The 19,629-nt window shown below is 39.7% G+C and overlaps 1 protein-coding gene across 1 annotated transcript; it reads left to right on the forward strand.

Moving 5' to 3' along the window:
- The first annotated feature begins 5,121 nt into the window (after window positions 1-5,121).
- Msantd4 (Myb/SANT-like DNA-binding domain containing 4 with coiled-coils) lies at window positions 5,122-15,460 on the forward strand. The gene is made up of 3 exons (NM_145609.2): window positions 5,122-5,193; window positions 12,107-12,712; window positions 13,309-15,460. Exons 2-3 carry the CDS (start codon window positions 12,251-12,253, stop codon window positions 13,882-13,884), a joined length of 1,038 nt encoding a protein of 345 aa, NP_663584.1. The 5' UTR covers window positions 5,122-5,193; window positions 12,107-12,250; the 3' UTR covers window positions 13,885-15,460.
- The last annotated feature ends 4,169 nt before the right edge of the window (window positions 15,461-19,629 follow it).

Here is a 19,629-nt window from a genome sequence, read left to right on the forward strand (position 1 = left end):
AGAATGGAAGTTGCAGTTGGCATTCATTTGCAGAGCCAGGGAGGAGCCTGAAATATTGGGGGGAGCAGAGAGAATGAAGAATCTCCACAGGCAGCCCACCCTCTTTTCTGTTGAGTGGCCTGTGGTTGAACAGGGAGGGGGTGTCTACCTGAGTTAGTGGTTGGGCTATAGCAACCAGTGGGAAAGGAAAGGGCAGAAAAGATGGGCTGTGAGATACAGTGAAAGCATGGGCAGAGGGTGGAGGGTCCGTGCTAGTAGGAGGTGGGGAGGTGGGAGGTAGGAGGTTGGGGGCCAGGTGGGAGGGCTGTAGCTGGTGTTCCCTTGCAGTTCTAGGGAGAAGTCTGAGGGACTGGGTCTAGGGGAACAGATAGTGTCTCCTCTTTTCATATGGCAGAATTACCTCTATTCAGAGGCTCAAGGAAAGTGGTTTGAAATTTCAGGCAACAGCAGTGCAAACATGCTTTAAAAGATGTGCTTCAATCTGCTTGACTGTAAATAAGAAAAATGGAATAATGGAAAAAACAACAAAACAAAACAAAACAACCAAAAAATCCAAGTGAGACTAAACTGAGACTTTCTATTTCCTCTAAAAAGTTTTCTTTGTGAATCATGTGAGTGTTTTGGTTCTTTCTTTCTTTCTCTCTTTCTTTCTTTCTTTCTTTCTTTCTTTCTTTCTTTCTTTCTTTCTTGGCATAATAGAGAGTGAAACTAATTGCTTTCTTCTCTTGAAGAGCTTTTCTTTTAAAAATAATTTTGAACTTTTCTCCACTTTTGAGTATTCATATAAATGAGAGCACTAAAGAGACTGACCAGAAAAGTAAATGTTTGGTTAAAGCACCTGACTGTTGCTAAGGTAACATTGATTGTATTTGACATTTGGTGTTTCCATTGTTCTCTGTTGCTATAGTAATGAAGCCTTGGATTCTGACACCATTCCAAATTCTATTAAAATAAAACCCTCCTCATTCCCTAAGAAGAATGAAGAGCTGGGGTTATCAAAGTACATGGTATAGTGGAGTGCTGTTTATCAGAAAAATATAGAATATGACATATATTTTACTATACTTTAATCAAGCTGGAAAAATATGCTTAAACAGATTTTTTTAAACTCACAAGGTAGTGTAAATATTTTTACTATCTAAAATTAGCTTTCCCTTTAAATAAATTTGAAATATGTTTAAGTTATAAATTTAAAATAATTAAAATTGAACATTCACTACTAATGTATAAACAATAGAAAAATTGTTTTGGTTTTGTTCCAGGAAAAAATATGGGAAAAGCAGAGCCACAAAAATTAGTAAAAAAATAAAAATAAAATTACTTGAGGGTTTTTAGGGACCTTTTGAATTTAAAAAGATACTGTATGACTTACTTATCTGCTTTTGAACTCATGATTGAGAACCAGAATATTTTCTCTATCTAGTAAATTATCATCTACATGTGTATATTATACATGTTCTAATAATATACACATTCTAATAACTAGGAAAAATTAAAATGTAAAGTGTGGGAGAGGCAGTAAGAATGAAATATAAGCCGGGTGGTGGTGGCGCCGGCCTTTTATCCCAGAACTCGTGAGGCAGAAGCAGGCAGATTTCTGAGTTTGAGGCCAGCCTGGTCTACAAAGTGAGTTCCAGGACAGCCAGGGCTACACAGAGAAACCCTGTCTCGAAAAACAAAAAACAAAAAAACAAAAAACAAAACAACAAACAAAAGAATGAAATAACATGCAAAAATACAGACATTAAAGAAAAAAGGCTAGTGATGAATTTCCAAGGTGCAGATTATTGGGAATGAGAAAAATTAAGAAAATGAAAAGAGTCTTTTACTGTATGCTTTTTGTCTTTTGAAAAGTTTAGATCAATCAAGTGGTTCAATATAAAAGAGCACACTACTGGAAGTGATAGAACTTGTCTTTCAGAAGAGAGCAGAGTGCAGGGGAGACAACTGTGTGCAGCTGGAGACTTGGAATCACAGGTTGATCACTAATAGACAGGGTGAAAGTCGTCATTAATGATAACACCATGAGAACAGGAATTAAAAGACTATATGTAAAAGTATGATAATAAAATACTCTTCTAGTTTATCTTTTTATAAACTTAGAATTCTATCAAGACCAACTAATTACAGAATTTCCCAATTTGAATTTTGTTAGCTGTATTTAAATTTCAGATTTTAGTAACTTGAACTTGTATGTATAAACAGTAGTTTATTCCATTCAACTTGCTATTACACACACACAAACACACACTCCCAGAGACTAGGTGGCTTCATCAGTCAATATCCATTTAACAAAATGACAGAGGCTAGAAAGTCCAAGGTCAGCCTGCTGGCAGATACTATGCCTTAGGAATTGTGTAGATGGTTGTCTTCTAGCTAGGTCCCTATATGGTAGAAAGGGAAAAGGAAAACATTATATCCTCTTTTATAGGAGCCCTAACCCCACTTAAGAAGATTTCACTCTCAGGACAGAATTTTATCTCCAAAGGCCTCATTTCCAAACACCTAGGATTAAGATTTCACAGTATAAATATGGAAGGGGCCAAATGGTCTACAACAAACAAGGTAATATGCCAAGCAGGAGAAAGACATGTTCAGGTCTTTGAGGAGATAGATCAAAACACACAGTGCTTTTCTCCCCGACTTTTGTGTCTCTGTGTTGTCTTTTTAGAGGGGGAAAATTCAGCATTTAGTTCTATGGTTGAGAAATCAAAGAACCATGTGATCAATCATGTCTCTTTCCCTCAAGAAGTGTTAACAGTTAAGTTGACAAAGGTGAGCTTCCTAGGTAACCGTGAGACCTTGCTAATATCTGTATTTTGTGTGCTGATCACAGTCTCTTTTACTTCTTAAAAACAAAGAACTAGGGTAAAGTACAAATAAGTAACTTAACTTACAGATATAGAATTGCTAAGACTTGCATAGAAATTGGTAAAGAACTGTAGTAAAGGCAATGAATGTCAAAGATAATCCAGAATTTGCTAACCTGCTAAACATTCACTCACTGCAGTGAATTTGGGGGTTGGGACTTTTATTCCTGCTCTACAGAATAGAAGTTTCTAGTGATTATAGTGCTACTGAAATAGGAGGATTGTAAAGTTCCTGGATAGCTTGCTCTACATAAAGGGGATTTTGCTTCAAATATTCCAAAAACCAAAGTGTCTGTATCTCTTACAAAATGGCAAAAATCATTTTTTTTCTCTTTAGGCAAAATTATAATAAAAATCTTAAAACTGTTCATTGATCTTCAAAGATCATAGTTCATAAATACTTCATAGTTTGTGCAATTATTTTTCTAGAAATAAACATTAAAGATTTGTTACAACCAGTACCCCCAGAGCTCCCAGGGACGTCACCGAAAGAGTACACATGGAGGAACCCATGACTCAAGCTGCATATGTAGCAGAGGATGGCCTAGTTGGTCATCAGTGGGAGGAGAGGCCCTTGGCCCTGTGAAGGTTCTATGCCTCAGTGTAGAGGAATGCCAGAGCCAGGAAGTAGGAGTGGGTGGGTTGGTGAGCAGGGGCAGGGGGGAAGGGATAGGAAGTTTTCAGAGGGGAAACCAGGAAAGGGGATAACATTTGAAATTCAAATAAAGAAGATACCTAATTTTAAAAAAGACTATTATATGAAAAAATAAAGACTTGTTATATACACACAACATTTTGTCATGCTTTTACATCTTTTTATAAAATGTCTATTACATGCTAGAAGCTTTGCTACGCAAAAAAAAAAAAAAAAAAAAAGAGCTATAATGGGGAAAATATAGGTTGTGGTTGATCTCACTTGAGCATGATTGTCAGAGTCAACAAATAAAAAATGTGGAATGTCACCCTGAAATTGTTATTCAAATTTAGCTTGCCATCCTTCCCATCTGGCAAACTTATATTGGAGAGATAAATTGAAGTAGCTGCGAAGTAACTGCATAGGAAAGGTTACTTTAGAAAATAATTTCTCGGGCAGTGGTGGCACACGCCTTTAATCCCAGCACTTGGGAAGCAGAGGCAGGCAGATTTCTGAGTTCGAGGCCAGCCTGGTCTGCAGAGCGAGTTCCAGGACAGCCGGAGCTACCTGTCTCAAAAAAACAAAACAAAACAAAACAAAAAGACAAAAACAACAACAACAACAACAAAAAACAAAAACCAAACAAACAAGAAAGAAAGAGAGAAGAGAAGAGAGAAGAGAGAAAAGAAAAGAAAAAAGAATTTCCAAAATGAATTCTGATCCTGGGAAAGCCTTACAGGGTGGAAACACAGCAAGGCAAAGGCAGTCCCTAAGACACTAAAGAGTTCAAAAGAACAGTGGAGAGCTGGGGGAAGCAAAAAGGGAGACCATGTTAAAAAAAGCCTGAGAGAAAAGCAGGATTAGGATTTTAAAAGCCTAAAGAGAATTTCCTAATTTGCATATTAGGAATAATTTCCCCCGAGAAACTGTAGGCGTCTCAATTTGACTCTAATTTGAAGAGTGGGCTGTGAGAGGATGGGTATTAGTAATTTTCAGGGAGAACTGGACATTCCTGAAACGGAGGAAGTGGGAAACCAGGTTCACTGACAATGCCAAAGGAGACATCAGCCCGTAGGGCTCTGAAGGATCAGAGGGAGGAGATGGAGAACACTGGAGAAACCGTCCACAAGCCAAATGTTCCATTTTAGGTTAAGAGTACAAAACGAGTCTTTGATTTGAAAACTGCAAAGGCAACGTCAGAGGTTGAGGTCCACGGAGACCGCAGCTAGGTGAATAGGAGAGGAGGACCCAAGGGTTTCCATTTTTCCTTGGCCTTATCGAAGATCAAGGACAGGAGCGGAGTTTGGAGATTGAAAGGCCAGTCTCCATCGGGCGGAGCAGCGAGGCAAGACTGTCTCTAGGGACCAATCCTTTGCTAGAGGACGCTTGATTGACAGGGTCACGTGGCAAAAAGTGAGCGCTGAACGGGAGGCGAATCACTTCGGGGCGTTGTCCAGGGCACTAACCCGGAACCGGTTTGGGACTCGATTCCCATTGTGAGGCCTGGCCTGAGGCGGGCTCTAAGGCAGAGTGGCAATTCCCCCTGGACAAATGGATTAGCTGCAACCCATGAGCAACAGCCATCTCAGCCAATCGGAGCAGGCAGAAGTTGGTGGGCGGGGACTCCATGAAGCATCTCTTTTCCAGCACCCTCAGGGGCGATCCGACAGAGGTGCCCCGGGGTCGCAGGTGAGTGTTGGGTTGCAGCGGAGCAACGGGGACTGGGGAGCTCGAGGGAGCAGAGGAGACTTGGCAGGGTGGGTCTCTGTGGGGTGTCGCCTCGGTGAGCTTTGGTTTTGACATTGAAGAGCGCAGGATCCCGAGGCTGTGGAGTAAAGTCCCACTCATAATTGTCACCTGACTCGGGAGAAGCTCTGGGCCTCTGCAGAAGTGAGGGAAACCTAGGTAGGGCTATTGCTGACCATTCGGAAAGCAATAATAACCCTCCAAGTTGCCTGGACTCTAGTTGGGCGCTGCACCACCTTGACCCCTCCCCCACCGAAAACTCCAGGCTGTGGGATCCATCGTCCCAGAGGCCTCAACTGCACCTTCCCAACGTTACTTCGTAGCGGGAGACCCTTAAGCAAACTTCAGTTGTGTTTATCACCTCAAGTTTTAAAGGAAGGAAAATAATTACCCTGTAATAATATTGAGGAAAGGGAAGTCACTCTTGAAATAAGATTGGAGTGAGACAGGGGTGGAGGGAAGTTTGTAGATTTGGAATGCTTTTCTTCTTAACTACTTAGTGACTCCCTCTCTCCCCCGCCCCCCCCCAAACCTACCCTCTTTCCCTCCCTTCTTTCTTCCTTCCTTCCTTCCTTTCTTTTTTCCTTTCTTTCTTTCTCTCTCTCTCTCTTTCTTTCTTTCTTTCTTTCTTTCTTTCTTTCTTTCTTTCTTTAATTTAGATGTTATTGCCAGTTTTTTTTTTCCAGATCTTTTAGTTCTATGTTAGACAAAAACCTAGAAAGTCCATTCAGTCGTTACAGAGGAAATACCTAGTTTTATCTTACAGTACATCATTGGTAGTTATGTGAGTGCACTGCACAACATTTCTGTTTCTGAACAGTAAAGAATAATTGTGGAAGCCCTCCACAAGTTGGAGGGTTATTTATTCTTCCTTTCCCAATGGTCAGGAAGTTCAGGAAAACAGCTGCTGTCTGTGGTTCGAACACTGGGACCTGAGATTTAGTGACTGACTGTCAAGTTCCTTACTGTAAGAACAGGATGAAAACAATAAAGAGGGGGACGTGTTGGGCATCAAAAATAGTGTAATTGTACATTTTATGACCGGTTCTATCCCTAGCACCAGGAATGGTGCCCCAAATGTAGGAGCTGAGTAAATACCTTTGATGAACTTATTTGGGAGTCTGTTAGAGAAAATCCAAACCTCTCATACACAGCATCAAGGTACTAGGAATGGTACAAAAAGACAGACATATTCATAATCTGCTAGTTTTTGCTTTTGTAAACGCAGCTAACAGATTTTATCTCTGACTGCACTGATGCTCAAATGTTCTTTAACTCAATACTGTCAAGGCTTCAGGTAAAGTCTTTCTCTGGATTAAGTGAAGACTGACCAGAATAAGGGTCCTCTAGAGTAACAGAACTTTTAGAAAGTATGTATGTATGTGTGTATGTATATATATGTATATATATATACATACATATATATGAATGACTTACCAGCTGCAGTCTAATCCAACAGTGGCTGCTAATCCAACAGTGGCTGGCTATAAATGGAGAGTCCAAGAGTCTAGTTCAATTTATGAGGCTGGATGTCTCAGCTGGTCATTAGCATAATCTGGAATCCCAGAGAATTAGGCTCTAATGATAATGAAGGAATGGACTAGTGAGGTGAGAACAAGCAGGCCAAGAGCATAAGTGTCCTTCTTCTGTGTCTCTACATGGGGTTCACCAGAAGATGCGGCCCAGGTTAGAGGTGGATTTTTCCAGCTCAAATGACCTGGATCAAAGGTGTATCTTTCTACCTTAAAGATCTGGATTAGAAATAGATTTTCCTACATGAAATTAAGCAAAAATCACTCAGAGATGAACCCTCCATTTTTTGTGTAATTCCAAGTTGACAAACAAGGATAGCCATCATCATAGGGTTCTAATATCAAGTCCATTGAGGTTAAAAATGCAGTGAAGTGTATTTTATAAATGATAGTTCATTAGTTCAGCATAGTTCAGTTGAAGACAAAGGGATGCCACTTTGTAAACTCCAAGTATAGACAAAAGAACTGTGGGGATGGGCAGGGAAGGCTATGCAGTTGGTAAGAACTACTGAGGAGTTAAAGACACAAAGATCCTGGTTGGTTAAAACACCTCCTATTTTTTGCCATATAGTGGTGCTGTTAGACCAGTCCAGTGAGTTAACTGATCTTGAATTTTGAGAGCAGCAAAATCTGATGGTGTATGCTGTACAAGATTCTATTGTTAACAGCAGTCATTATTTTATTGAAGACTTTTATCCTTATATATTTCAGTAATATATTTCTCCATGTAGGAGGAAAGTTCCTTGACTTGAAAAAACAAATGATCTCTTACTGTTATAATTTTCTCTTTCGGTACAATTTTTCAGTAAACTATTGGGTTTTACTAATCCAGCATTAAAGAGTGGCTGGTATTAGGCCTTAATCCAGTTTTCTTACTTTAATTCCTGGCATGTTTATCTTTTATTTCTGTCCCTCATCAGTCTATTGTGTATGATCCAAATTGTTATTTCCTTCTCAAAATCTTTTTGGATGCTATTAAAGATTTCTGAGTCTGGAAACACAATATAGTTTGTTTCTATTCTAATAATCTTCATGTATTAGGGTTAATCATCCAGTAAAGAAATAGTTATGTGCAGGTCTATACTAAGACATACAATGGTAGCTGATGCTTGTGAGCTTATTGTATCTTAGTCATCATAGGTTCATTGGATTATCACTTTTAATCCTTAATGCCATAACTGGTATCGTGGTCTCATTTATCATCAGCTAGTAGACATGTATGTGAAGCTCACCTGCTTGAGACCAAAGGGACTTTAAGTGACAGAACTGGCACACAAGCCTGCATAGTAAAAACTGTTCACAGCTTTCAGCTTCTAGACTCTATTCTGATTCTTCTGTGTATTTTTTTATGCCTCTGGTTGACTAGTTATAAGCCACTTGATAGAAGGAATAATATATTCATGTTTATTTTTCATGTTTCTAACAAAATAATTGATTATAATACAGATATTTAGTGTAAAGAGCATATCCAGGACACCAGGGCCTAGAGACTTGGCTCATTCAATGAAGTGCCCGCTGCAGAAGCATGAGGACCTAAATTCTGTTTATGGGACCCACCTGTCCCAGAAAGTAAGGTAGAGAGTGATGGAGGAAGGACTCAACATTCAAAGACCCATGCATGAATATGTGCATGCCTGTGCACACACACAATCACACTCACATTCAGCGGACTTTGCTGTGAAGGCTTTCTAAGGATATATTTGATTGTTAAGACAGAAGGGCAGACACAATGGGTGTTGGGAAGATACACCAGAGGAATATGGTAATAGTGCTAAGACAGCAACCGGGATTACAGGAGCTGTGCAGTTCAGTATAGTAGCATATAGTAACAGGTTACTACTGAGCATAAAACTGATTAGTCCAAGTGGAGTCAAAAATGTAAAATATATTCTGGGTTTAGAGTAGAGATATAACTCCATGGTAGAGAATTTGGCTTTCACACATGAGGGAGTCTACATTCAGTCAGCACTGGGTTTACATAGTAATGGTTTAAGATAATTTATTTATATAAAAAGTGCAATATTCCTCAATAGCTTAAATGAGTTTTATATTGAAACTCTTGAGTATACTCAAACTATAATTTATTTGTACTTGTTTTCTGATACGGCTGTCAGGAAGTTTAAAACTAAACATAAAACTATGTTGTAGGATTTAGAGCAGTCTCACAGTGAATGGTGCTATACTTGTGTACATATGTGCTCTCATGTTTGCTGGGAGGGGTAAGCAGAAAATAATGATGTGCAGACAAGGCTCTTTAACAGGAAGAAAGGAAGAGTGGGTGAGGGTTAACTTACCTCTGTCGTGCTGTAGTAGCCCTCCTCTGGCAGGGGTTTAAGCAGTTCATGTTTGGGGAATGAGTTTTTATTCATAACTCGATTTCTGACGCCATTTTAATCTCCTATAAGTGAAATAAATGGTGCTGGGGACTTCAGAACATTTTTGTGGCTGAAGTAGAAATGCTTTATCTATATCAGCCTTAGCGCTAACAATGGAGCTGAGAAGAACTGCTGAGTTTGGAGAAAGTAGCACATTTTGTGTTGACACATGCTCACAATTGAGCCTTGGAATGTGCATGCACGGACACATCCATTTCCTCTTCTACTCTATTTTTAAACTTTTATTTATTAGTGTGTGTGAGAGTGCAGGACATGTTGCACATGGGTTAGAAGATAAGTTGTTCGAGTCAGCTCTCTCTACCTTTATGTGGGTTTTAGAGATCAGACTTAAGTCATATTGCACAGCAAGTGATTTTACCCACTGGTTCATCTTGCTGGCCCACCCCTTTGTAGTTTTGTTCCTCTGCATTTACATTAATTTCATAGTATTCTAAGAAATATAGACATACAAATATATCAAATATTGCATGTGGCTTGGTGTTCCCTGTTAATGAATATTTGTGTTTCAGATCCTTCTTTTCCCTTAAAAAAAAGTGTTTATTTTAAATGTTGCCCCTGCCCCCCCCCCAGTGCTGCTAAGTGTTGTAGGAACAATCACTGTTCTAGCACTGTACATGTTTAATGTCATTTCCGTTCTCATTTGTTTATTAAGGCTGTCTGATCTGGTTCTAGCTTTTTAAACTGTCTCTGTTAACTTACTTAGCTGTTAGTAGAATCTGCCTGTGGGGTAGTAGAGCCTGTTTGCTGAAGAGCCATTTTTCACCGCAGAATTTTGACAGACTGCTTAAGTGTTGTATTATGTGGCATGGTCTTCATTTAGCCATAAGCCACTTTGTGACTATTTTGTCTTCAGTCATCTTGTTCTTATAGATAAGAACTTTATGTGCCCAGAGTCTTCATTGTCCTTTTTCCTTGAATTATTTTTTCTTTTCCGCTTTCAGGTCTACTGATAACATTTAATTTTATACAGTTTTTTAAAAACCTCATATTTGTTAGACACAATACCATATATTGAGACACTGTCTTTGAAGCAGAAGAGCTCTCTTCTACTTCCTCAGTGGTGGGACAAGTGGCAGCAGAAGAAACAGTAAAAGCTGATCACTTCATTCCTTCAAGAATTCTACAGTCAAGCATACTAAGTAGTAGAATAGTGAGTTCAGTTTAATGATATATAAATCAACTTGTTTCAGTATTTTACATAGCAGTTGAGTGCCCATGACTGGGAATTTAGTTCACTTGTTAAGACTCAGTAACAGTATATGAGGCCCTGGGTTGGACTTCACACACTGCATAAAACATGCTGGTAATCCCAAAGTCTCAGAAGTGAAGAGGAGGAGCCAAAGGTCAAAATCATCCTCAGCTATATAGCTAGTTCAAGGCCAGCTGGATTACATGAGTACTCACAGTGTTCATTGTGGGCAGGCCTGTCTTCTGTATATTCTAAATTGTATATTCTTTGCTGTATCTCTGTTAAGCAACATACCACTTTATAAGTGAAATCATACATGGGAGGTTAAGAGATTTAAGCCACAGTTAGGCAGACTGATCTAGGAGTCATTTTCATTCCCTCTCTCCTTGTGTTTTTAATCTCCCCTTTCTCCACACCCCCACCTCCACACCACCCCAGTACTGAAGGTAGAACCCAGGGCCTCTGACCTTGCACATGCTAGGGCACTGGCTGGCTCTGCCAGTGAACTGCAGTTTATTTTGTGAAGAAGGCCTATTTTTTATCCAGGCCTGAAATTTGGACTCTTCCTGCCTACCTCTGCGTCTGAGTTCAGTCTCCGCACTTACATTCATGCCCCAAGGCTAGTGTTCTGTCCCAGAGGGTCTGACTCCAGAATTTGCACCTAACAATAGCACATATTGTCTTTCAACAGTGTTCTAATTTAGAAATAGTTTTTCTTAAATTTTACTCATAAAAGGCTTGTTTCTGATCGTAAAGGTACTATGGACATGCTGGCATTGAGTGTACATTCTGATTCACTGGACTTTAGTTATTTCTAGTTAGATATCTCTAGAAATGTTGTGTGTTTTACAGATACCTTGCTTGCAGTCCTCTTGGTTTTGCAGACTTGGTTCTTTTTTTGTGTATTTTTGAAACTGACAGGGATTTTTGCAAGTTAATTTTTGCATTTCAGAACATTCAGTTCTCTCTGGACTTTGTTTCTTCAGAAAGTGGCTCTTTGGAGGATGTTGTTCCTCAAAGATTGGCAGAAACTAAAATATATGATGGACATATTTTTGGTGATGTTATTAAATATGCACAGTAGATTAGAGATCCTTGGGAGCTAGAAAAAAATGCTGAACAAAGGTTATAAATAGTAACAAAATGCTTTGTTGAGATGGCCTAGTCGGCCATCACTGGAAAGAGAGGCCCATTGGACACGCAAACTTTATATGCCCCAGTACAGGGGAATGCCAGGGCCAAAAAGTGGGAATGGATGGGTAGGGGAGTGGGGGGGAGGGCATGGGGAACTTTTGTGCTAGCATTGGAAATGTAATTGAGGAAAATGCGTAAAAAATGCTTTGTTGTTAAATTTTAAAAATGAGGAATTAGCATTTACTTGTAACACTAGAAGATTGGGCTCAAACAGTGGTAGACTTTCATATTTCCTGATTTAATTTAGCCCTATACATTTGTTTTATTTTTGCTTCAGAAAGGGGTATATCCTTTGTGTTGTGAATTGATGCTAAAATATGTTAGCATAAATGAGCCCAAATTGTGAACTGTGTTCAGATAAACTGAAGGAGAATCAAATTTTACAAGTTATTTGAGCTATGGTGGTTAGCCAGTGATTTTAAGCTGTGTTTAGACAGGTGCTGTTGTTGTTATTGTTGTTGTTGTTTAGTAATACAGGTTACTGGTTGGAGTATGTTTTGTGAGTTATAGGCTGATTGATTTTGTTTTATACTTTTCTCCTTTAGGTATCTAGCCAGCTTCCAGGACCAGGTGATTGGAAACCTCAGTGATTTGAACTAAGAGCCAACAAAGCCTTGGGTTTGTGGCACACTCTTCACATTCTTTGCACAGCTCTTTTTGCTGTTAAAATCTGCACTGGATTTTTAAAAATGAAGCAATTGAAAAGAAAAAGGAAAAGCAATTTTAGTGTTCAGGAGACTCAGACCCTTTTAAAAGAAATTACCAAGAGGAAGGAAGTCATTTTTTCCAAGCAGCTCAACACAACAATAAACGTGATGAAGCGAATGGCCTGGGAGGAGATCGCACAGTGTGTGAATGCTGTCGGAGAAGGAGAGCAGAGGACAGGCACAGAGGTTAAGAGACGTTACCTGGACTGGCGCGCACTCATGAAAAGGAAGAGGATGAAGGCCAACATGAAGCTCGTTGGTTCTGGGTTTCCTCTGCCCACGTCTGATCTAGATGACTCTCTCACTGAAGACATAGATGAAAAAATTGCCTTCCGAAATGATGCAAATTTTGAGTGGCAGAATGTGGCAGATTTCCGGGATGCAGGTGGATCCTTAACAGAGGTCAAAGTGGAAGAGGAAGAAAGGGATCCTCAGAGCCCAGAAGTAAGTATCACCCTGTGACCCATGCTTTCTTTATCAGTGATCCAGACATGCTGAGGAAGACCACAGACAATAGATAACAATCCTTTTGTTTTCTCCTGGTGACCTTATTTAATGTCTGTTCTCTCAGCTAAATGTAATCAATTACCTCAGTGATACAAGGTAGTGACATTGGGTACTTTAAATCATTTTAATAGTTGAGATTAAGAACTTTTTTGTGCTCAAACAGCCTAGAAAGGCCATCAAACAATCTTGAGACAGGTCTGGGGAGAAGGTTCAGTGTGTAAATGGCACAAACCTGACATTTCTGCAACTTCCCTTCAAAGCTGACTGCTGTGGCATGCATCTGTAACAGCAACACTGCTATGACAGACCTAGGAGAATAGCCCTGAAGCCTCCAGTCTGCTAGCTTCAAGCTTGCCTCATGGGAAACAAGAAAAACCCTACTTTGCGCAATGGCCCACATTCTCCTGCACTTACATATACATGTACACAAATAAGCAAGAAATGAAATAATAGTAATTAAAAGACCAGTAATGGAGCAAACTGATAATGACGAAAGCAAATACTAAATTCGCGTTTTTTTTCTTTTCTGTCAGTTTGAGATTGAGGAGGAGGAAGAGATGCTGTCATCTGTCATACCAGATTCCAGGAGGGAAAACGAGCTCCCTGACTTCCCTCACATTGATGAGTTTTTCACCCTCAATTCCACACCATCCAGACCCACCTATGATGAGCCCCATCTGCTCATGAACATAGAGAAACAGAAGCTGGAGCTGGAAAAACGCCGACTTGATATTGAGGCGGAAAGGCTGCAGGTGGAAAAGGAGCGGCTGCAGATAGAGAAAGAGCGCCTGCGCCACCTGGACCTGGAGCACGAGCGCTTACAGCTGGAGAAGGAGAGGCTGCAGATCGAGAGAGAAAAGTGGAGGCTGCAGCTGGTCAGCACCGAGAAACCGGCTCTAGAGAACGAGCTGGGCCAGGGCGAGAAGTCCATGCTGCAGCCACAGGACATCGAAGCAGAGAAGCTGAAACTTGAGCGCGAACGTCTACAGCTGGAAAAAGATCGGCTGCAATTTTTGAAGTTTGAATCAGAGAAGCTGCAGATAGAAAAGGAGCGCTTGCAGGTGGAGAAGGAGAGACTGCGGATTCAGAAAGAAGGGCATTTGCCTTGACTGTTCTTGTTCCTGGGCTTAGCAAACAATGAGGAATTGTAGCTTTCCCCCTCAGTTCATGCAAAGGTGGTCCTGGATTAGCTACCCCATCACCACCCCTGTTTAATGTCAGTGTTTTTAGTAGGAAAAAGATAGGAATACATTGGTAGCTGTGTGCTGCAGTAGTGTACTATATAAATGCTCTGCCCAACACAAACAGAATAGCAGAGGATCTGATAGGCACTTCCACATTAGTAATACTGCATAGAGCCCTGTCTTATTTGTGCACCCCAAGTTTACAATGATGTCTGTAGTAAAGTTTCTATCCAGTGATTCTCCAGTGGAGTTTGGGCTCCCAGAAGACATTTGGGACTATGGGATGTTATTTGGTGGTCAAAGTAAATGGGTGTAGGATGCTACCAGCCTCAGGAGAGGCTTCACCATGTTTAGCATAGTTGTCTTCACAAGAAAGAATTACCCAGTCCAAGATGTCATTAGTGCCAAGTTTGAAAAACTGTACACTTGGCCTAACTGTGCATCTTTATAGCTATGTTCTATAGTTTTAGAATATTAAAACTTTAGATATTTATGTGGTTAGATACTTAAACGGCCAAAACCATTTTAACTGTGAGACATTACTATGTAGTATGTTGAATATAGGGAGTGGTGGAGATTGTAGGTCCGTTATTCAAATGGTATTTTCTATCAATAGACTGAGACTTAGAAACCTGGGAGCATCTGAGATTGTTTAAAATGTGTCATTTTGAAAGGCAGTTGCCTTCAAGAATCAACACATGACTGGAAAGCTTTAGTTCTCCCTTCTTTGAAGCTGTTGTCATAGTTTTTATACAGAACTAACCATTTCAGTCATGTACTGAAATGTTATGTAAGAGAATGATAGAAGCTAGTAAAAATGGTACCAGTGCCAAAAAGGTAACAGAAATCCATGATGTGGAACCCAATGAATTGTCGATTGATTTCTAAGTGAAGAATAGTCATTTGAGACTGAGAGATGGGGGAAATATCCTCTGCATCAGTGACAGTGGTGTTGAAATGATAGTAGTAACTGTGTTATTGTTAGGGAAGATCTTGCTTAACTTAAAATCTACAGGAGTCTGTGAAAAGGTACCTTCTGACTCCAGAATCTGAAATTCAGAGAAATCCTGCAGAAAGTAAACGGCTGATACTTTATATAGCATTGTGTTTTTATCTTTACCCCTTCAGGATGGCTAAACCTGGGAATTCTAAATGCAAAGGGCAGACTTCGCCTGCTGATTTGCCCACAGTGTCCTGATTGTGGTTTATTTCAGTAGTGTACTTTCTCATGCACAACAAAGTTGCAAGTGGTTGCACGAATTCACTTTGTGTTTTCTGTTTTCTGGGGCTGATAGCTTTAATACAACACTTCTGTTGACACACTATCTTGATTCTGTATTCTTTGTTAATTTAAGAATGGCTAGAAACCATGATTGAATATAGGTATGCAAAGGGAAATTATACACATGATTACTTACTCTGATTTTGACATAGTGTTATTTTTTTATAATTCTATTAAATACTTCTACCTTAGAAATAAATTTTCCTGTCTGAAAGTTTATCATTCAGAGTTATATGTTATTTAGCATGAGAGAAAACAATACTAGAAGTGGGTTAGGAAACCTATGTGCTAAATTTTGAACTACACACTAGACATACAATTTATATCTACTCCATCCCCTTTTAAATTGAAATTTTTTTCATTCAGTATATTTTGATCACAGCTTCCCCTTCCCTCTCTCTTTTTTTTTCCCATTTTTTATTAGGTATTTAGCTCATTTACATTTCCAGTGCTATACCAAAAGTCCCCCATACCCACCCACCCCCACTCTCCTACCCACCCACTCCCCCTTTTTGGCCCTGGCGTTCCCCTGTACTGGGGCATATAAAGTTTGCGTGTCCAATGGGCCTCTCTTTCTAGTGATGGCCTACTAAGCCATCTTTTGATACATATGCAGCTAGAGTCAAGAGCTCCGGGGTACTGGTTAGTTCATAATGTTGTTCCACCCATAGGGTTGCAGATCCCTTTAGCTCCTTGGATACTTTCTCTAGCTCCTCCATTGGGAGCCCTGTGATCCATCCATTAGCTGACTGTGAGCATCCACTTCTGTGTTTGCTAGGCCCCGGCATAGTCTCACAAGAGACAGCTACATCTGGGTCCTTTCAATAAAACCTTGCTAGTGTATGCAATGGTGTCAGCATTTGGATGCTGATTATGGGGTGGATCCCTGGATATGGCAGTCTCTACATGGTCCATCCTTTCATCTCAGCTCCAAACTTTGTCTCTGTAACTCCTTCCATGGGTGTTTTTTTCCCAATTCTAAGGAGGGGCATAGTGTCCACATTTCAGTCTTCATTCCTCTTGAGTTTCATGTGTTTAGCAAATTGTATCTTATATCTTGGGTATCCTAGGTTTGGGGCTAATATCCACTTATCAGTGAGTACATATTGTGTGAGTTCCTTTGTGAATGTGTTACCTCACTCAGGATGATGTGATTGCCATTCGGTATTCCTCAGGTGAGAATTTTTTGTTCAGTTCTGAGCCCCATTTTTTAATGGGGTTATTTGATTTTCTGAAGTCCACCTTCTTGAGTTCTTTATATATATTGGATATTAGTCCCCTATCTGATTTAGGATAGGTAAAGATCCTTTCCCAATCTGTTGGTGGTCTTTTTGTCCTATTGACAGTGTCTTTTGCCTTGCAGAAGCTTTGGAGTTTGATTAGGTCCCATTTGTCAATTCTCGATCTTACAGTACAAGCCATTGCTGTTCTGTCCAGGAATTTTTCCCCTGTGCCCATATCTTCAAGGCTTTCCCCATTTTCTCCTCTATAAGTTTCAGTGTCTCTGGTTTTATGTGAAGTTCCTTGATCCACTTAGATTTGACCTTAGTACAAGGAGATAAGTATGGATCGATTCGCATTCTTCTACACAATAACAACCAGTTGTGCCAGCACCAATTGTTGAAAATGCTGTCTTTCTTTCACTGGATGGTTTTAGCTCCCTTGTCGAAGATCAAGTGACCATAGGTGTGTGGGTTCATTTCTGGGTCTTCAATTCTATTCCATTGGTCTACTTGTCTGTCTCTATACCAGTACCATGCAGTTTTTATCACAATTGCTCTGTAGTAAAGCTTTAGGTCAGGCATGGTGATTCCACCAGAGGTTCTTTTATCCTTGAGAAGAGTTTTTGCTATCCTAGGTTTTTTGTTATTCCAGATGAATTTGCAGATTGCTCCTTCTAATTCGTTGAAGAATTGAGTTGGAATTTTGATGGGGATTGCATTGAATCTGTAGATTGCTTTTGGCAAGATAGCCATTTTTACAATGTTAATCCTGCCAATCCATGAGCATGGGAGATCTTTCCATCTTCTGAGATCTTCTTTAATTTCTTTCTTCAGAGATTTGAAGTTTTTATCATACAGATCTTTCACTTCCTTAGTTAGAGTCACGCCAAGATATTTTATATTATTTGAGACTATTGAGAAGGGTGTTGTTTCCCTAATTTCTTTCTCAGCCTGTTTATTCTTTGTGTAGAGAAAGGCCATTGACTTGTTTGAGTTTATTTTATATCCAGCTACTTCACCGAAGCTGTTTATCAGGTTTAGGAGTTCTCTCGTGGAATTTTTAGGGTCACTTATATATACTATCATATCATCTGCAAAAAGTGATATTTTGACTTCATCTTTTCCAATTTGTATCCCCTTGATCTCCTTTTGTTGTCGAATTGCTCTGGCTGGGACTTCAAGTACAATGTTGAAGAGGTAGGGAGAAAGTGGGCAGCCTTGTCTAGTCCCTGATTTTAGTGGGATTGCTTCCAGCTTCTCACCATTTACTTTGATGTTGGCTACTGGTTTGCTGTAGATTGCTTTTATCATGTTTAGGTATGGGCCTTGAATTCCTGATCTTTCCAAGACTTTTATCATGAATGGGTGTTGGATTTTGTCAAATGCTTTTTCCGCATCTAACGAGATGATCATGTGGTTTTTGTCTTTGAGTTTGTTTATATAATGGATTACATTGATGGATTTTCGTATATTAAACCATCCCTGCATCCCTGGAATAAAACCTACTTGGTCAGGATGGATGATTGCTTTAATGTGTTCTTGGATTCGGTTAGCGAGAATTTTATTGAGGATTTTTGCATCGATATTCATAAGAGAAATTGGTCTGAAGTCCTATATCTTTGTTGGGTCTTTCTGTAGTTTAGGTATCAGAGTAATTGTGGCTTCATAAAATGAGTTGGGTAGAGTACCTTCTACTTCTATTTTGTGAAATAGTTTGTGCAGAACTGGAATTAGATCTTCTTTGAAGGTCTGATAGAACTCTGCACTAAACCCGTCTGGTCCTGGGCTTTTTTTGGCTGGGAGACTATTAATAACTGCTTCTATTTCTTTAGGTGATATGGGACTGTTTAGATGGTCAACTTGATCCTGATTCAACTTTGGTACCTGATATCTGTCCAGAAATTTGTCCATTTCGTCCAGGTTTTCCAGTTTTGTTGAGTATAGCCTTTTGTAGAAGGATCTGATGGTGTTTTGGATTTCTTCAGGATCTGTTGTTATGTCTCCCTTTTCATTTCTGATTTTGTTAATTGGGATGTTGTCCCTGTGCCCTCTAGTGAGTCTAGCTAAGGGTTTATCTATCTTGTTGATTTTCTCAAAGAACCAACTCCTCGTTTGGTTAATTCTTTGAATAGTTCTTCTTGTTTCCACTTGGTTGATTTCACCCCTGAGTTTGATTATTTCCTGCCATCTACTCCTCTTGGGTGAATTTGCTTCCTTTTTTTCTAGAGCTTTTAGATGTGTTGTCAAGCTGCTAGTATGTGCTCTCTCCCGTTTCTTCTGGGAGGCACTCAGAGCTATGAGTTTCCCTCTTAGAAATGCTTTCATTGTGTCCCATAGGTTTGGGTATGTTGTGGCTTCATTTTCATTAAATTCTAAAAAGTCTTTAATTTCTTTCTTTATTCCTTCCTTGACCAAGGTATTATTGAGAAGAGTGTTGTTCAGTTTCCACGTGAATGCTGGCTTTCCATTATTTATGTTGTTATTGAAGATCAGTCTTAGGCCATGGTGGTCTGATAGGATACATGGGACAATTTCAATATTTTTGTATCTGTTGAGGCCTGTTTTGTGACCAATTATATGGTCAATTTTGGAGAAGGTCCCGTGAGGTGCTGAGAAGAAGGTATATCCTTTTGTTTTAGGATAAAATGTTCTGTAGATATCTGTCAGGTCCATTTGTTTCATAACTTCTGTTAGTTTCACTCTGTCCCTGTTTAGTTTCTGTTTCCACGATCTGTCCATTGATGAAAGTGGTGTGTTGAAGTTTCCCACTATTATTGTGTGAGGTGCAACGTGTGCTTTGAGCTTTACTAAAGTGTCTTTAATGGATGTGGCTGCCCTTGCATTTGGAGCGTAGATATTCAGAATTGTGAGTTCCTCTTGGAGGATTTTACCTTTGATGAGTATGAAGTGTCCCTCCTTGTCTTTTTTGATAACTTTGGGTTGGAAGTCGATTTTATCCGATATTAGAATGGCTACTCCAGTTTGTTTCTTCAGACCATTTGCTTGGAAAATTGTTTTCCAGCCTTTCACTCTGAGGTAGTGTCTGTCTTTTTCCCTGAGATGGTTTTCCTGTAAGCAGCAGAATGTTGGGTCCTGTTTTTGTAGCCAGTCTGTTAGTCTATGTCTTTTTATTGGGGAGTTGAGACCATTGATATTAAGAGATAT

Source organism: Mus musculus, chromosome 9 (genome assembly GCF_000001635.26).
Source record: "Mus musculus strain C57BL/6J chromosome 9, GRCm38.p6 C57BL/6J".
In the NCBI taxonomy this organism is placed as follows: domain Eukaryota; kingdom Metazoa; phylum Chordata; class Mammalia; order Rodentia; family Muridae; genus Mus; species Mus musculus.

Excerpts from the sequence above, each read along its gene's own strand:
- Msantd4 (NM_145609.2), top strand. The coding sequence starts at position 12,251 with ATGAAGCAATTGAAAAGAAAAAGGAAAAGCAATTTTAGTGTTCAGGAG. Across the intron at positions 12,713-13,308 it reads GGGATCCTCAGAGCCCAGAA|TTTGAGATTGAGGAGGAGGA; the intron begins GTAAGTATCACC and ends CTTTTCTGTCAG.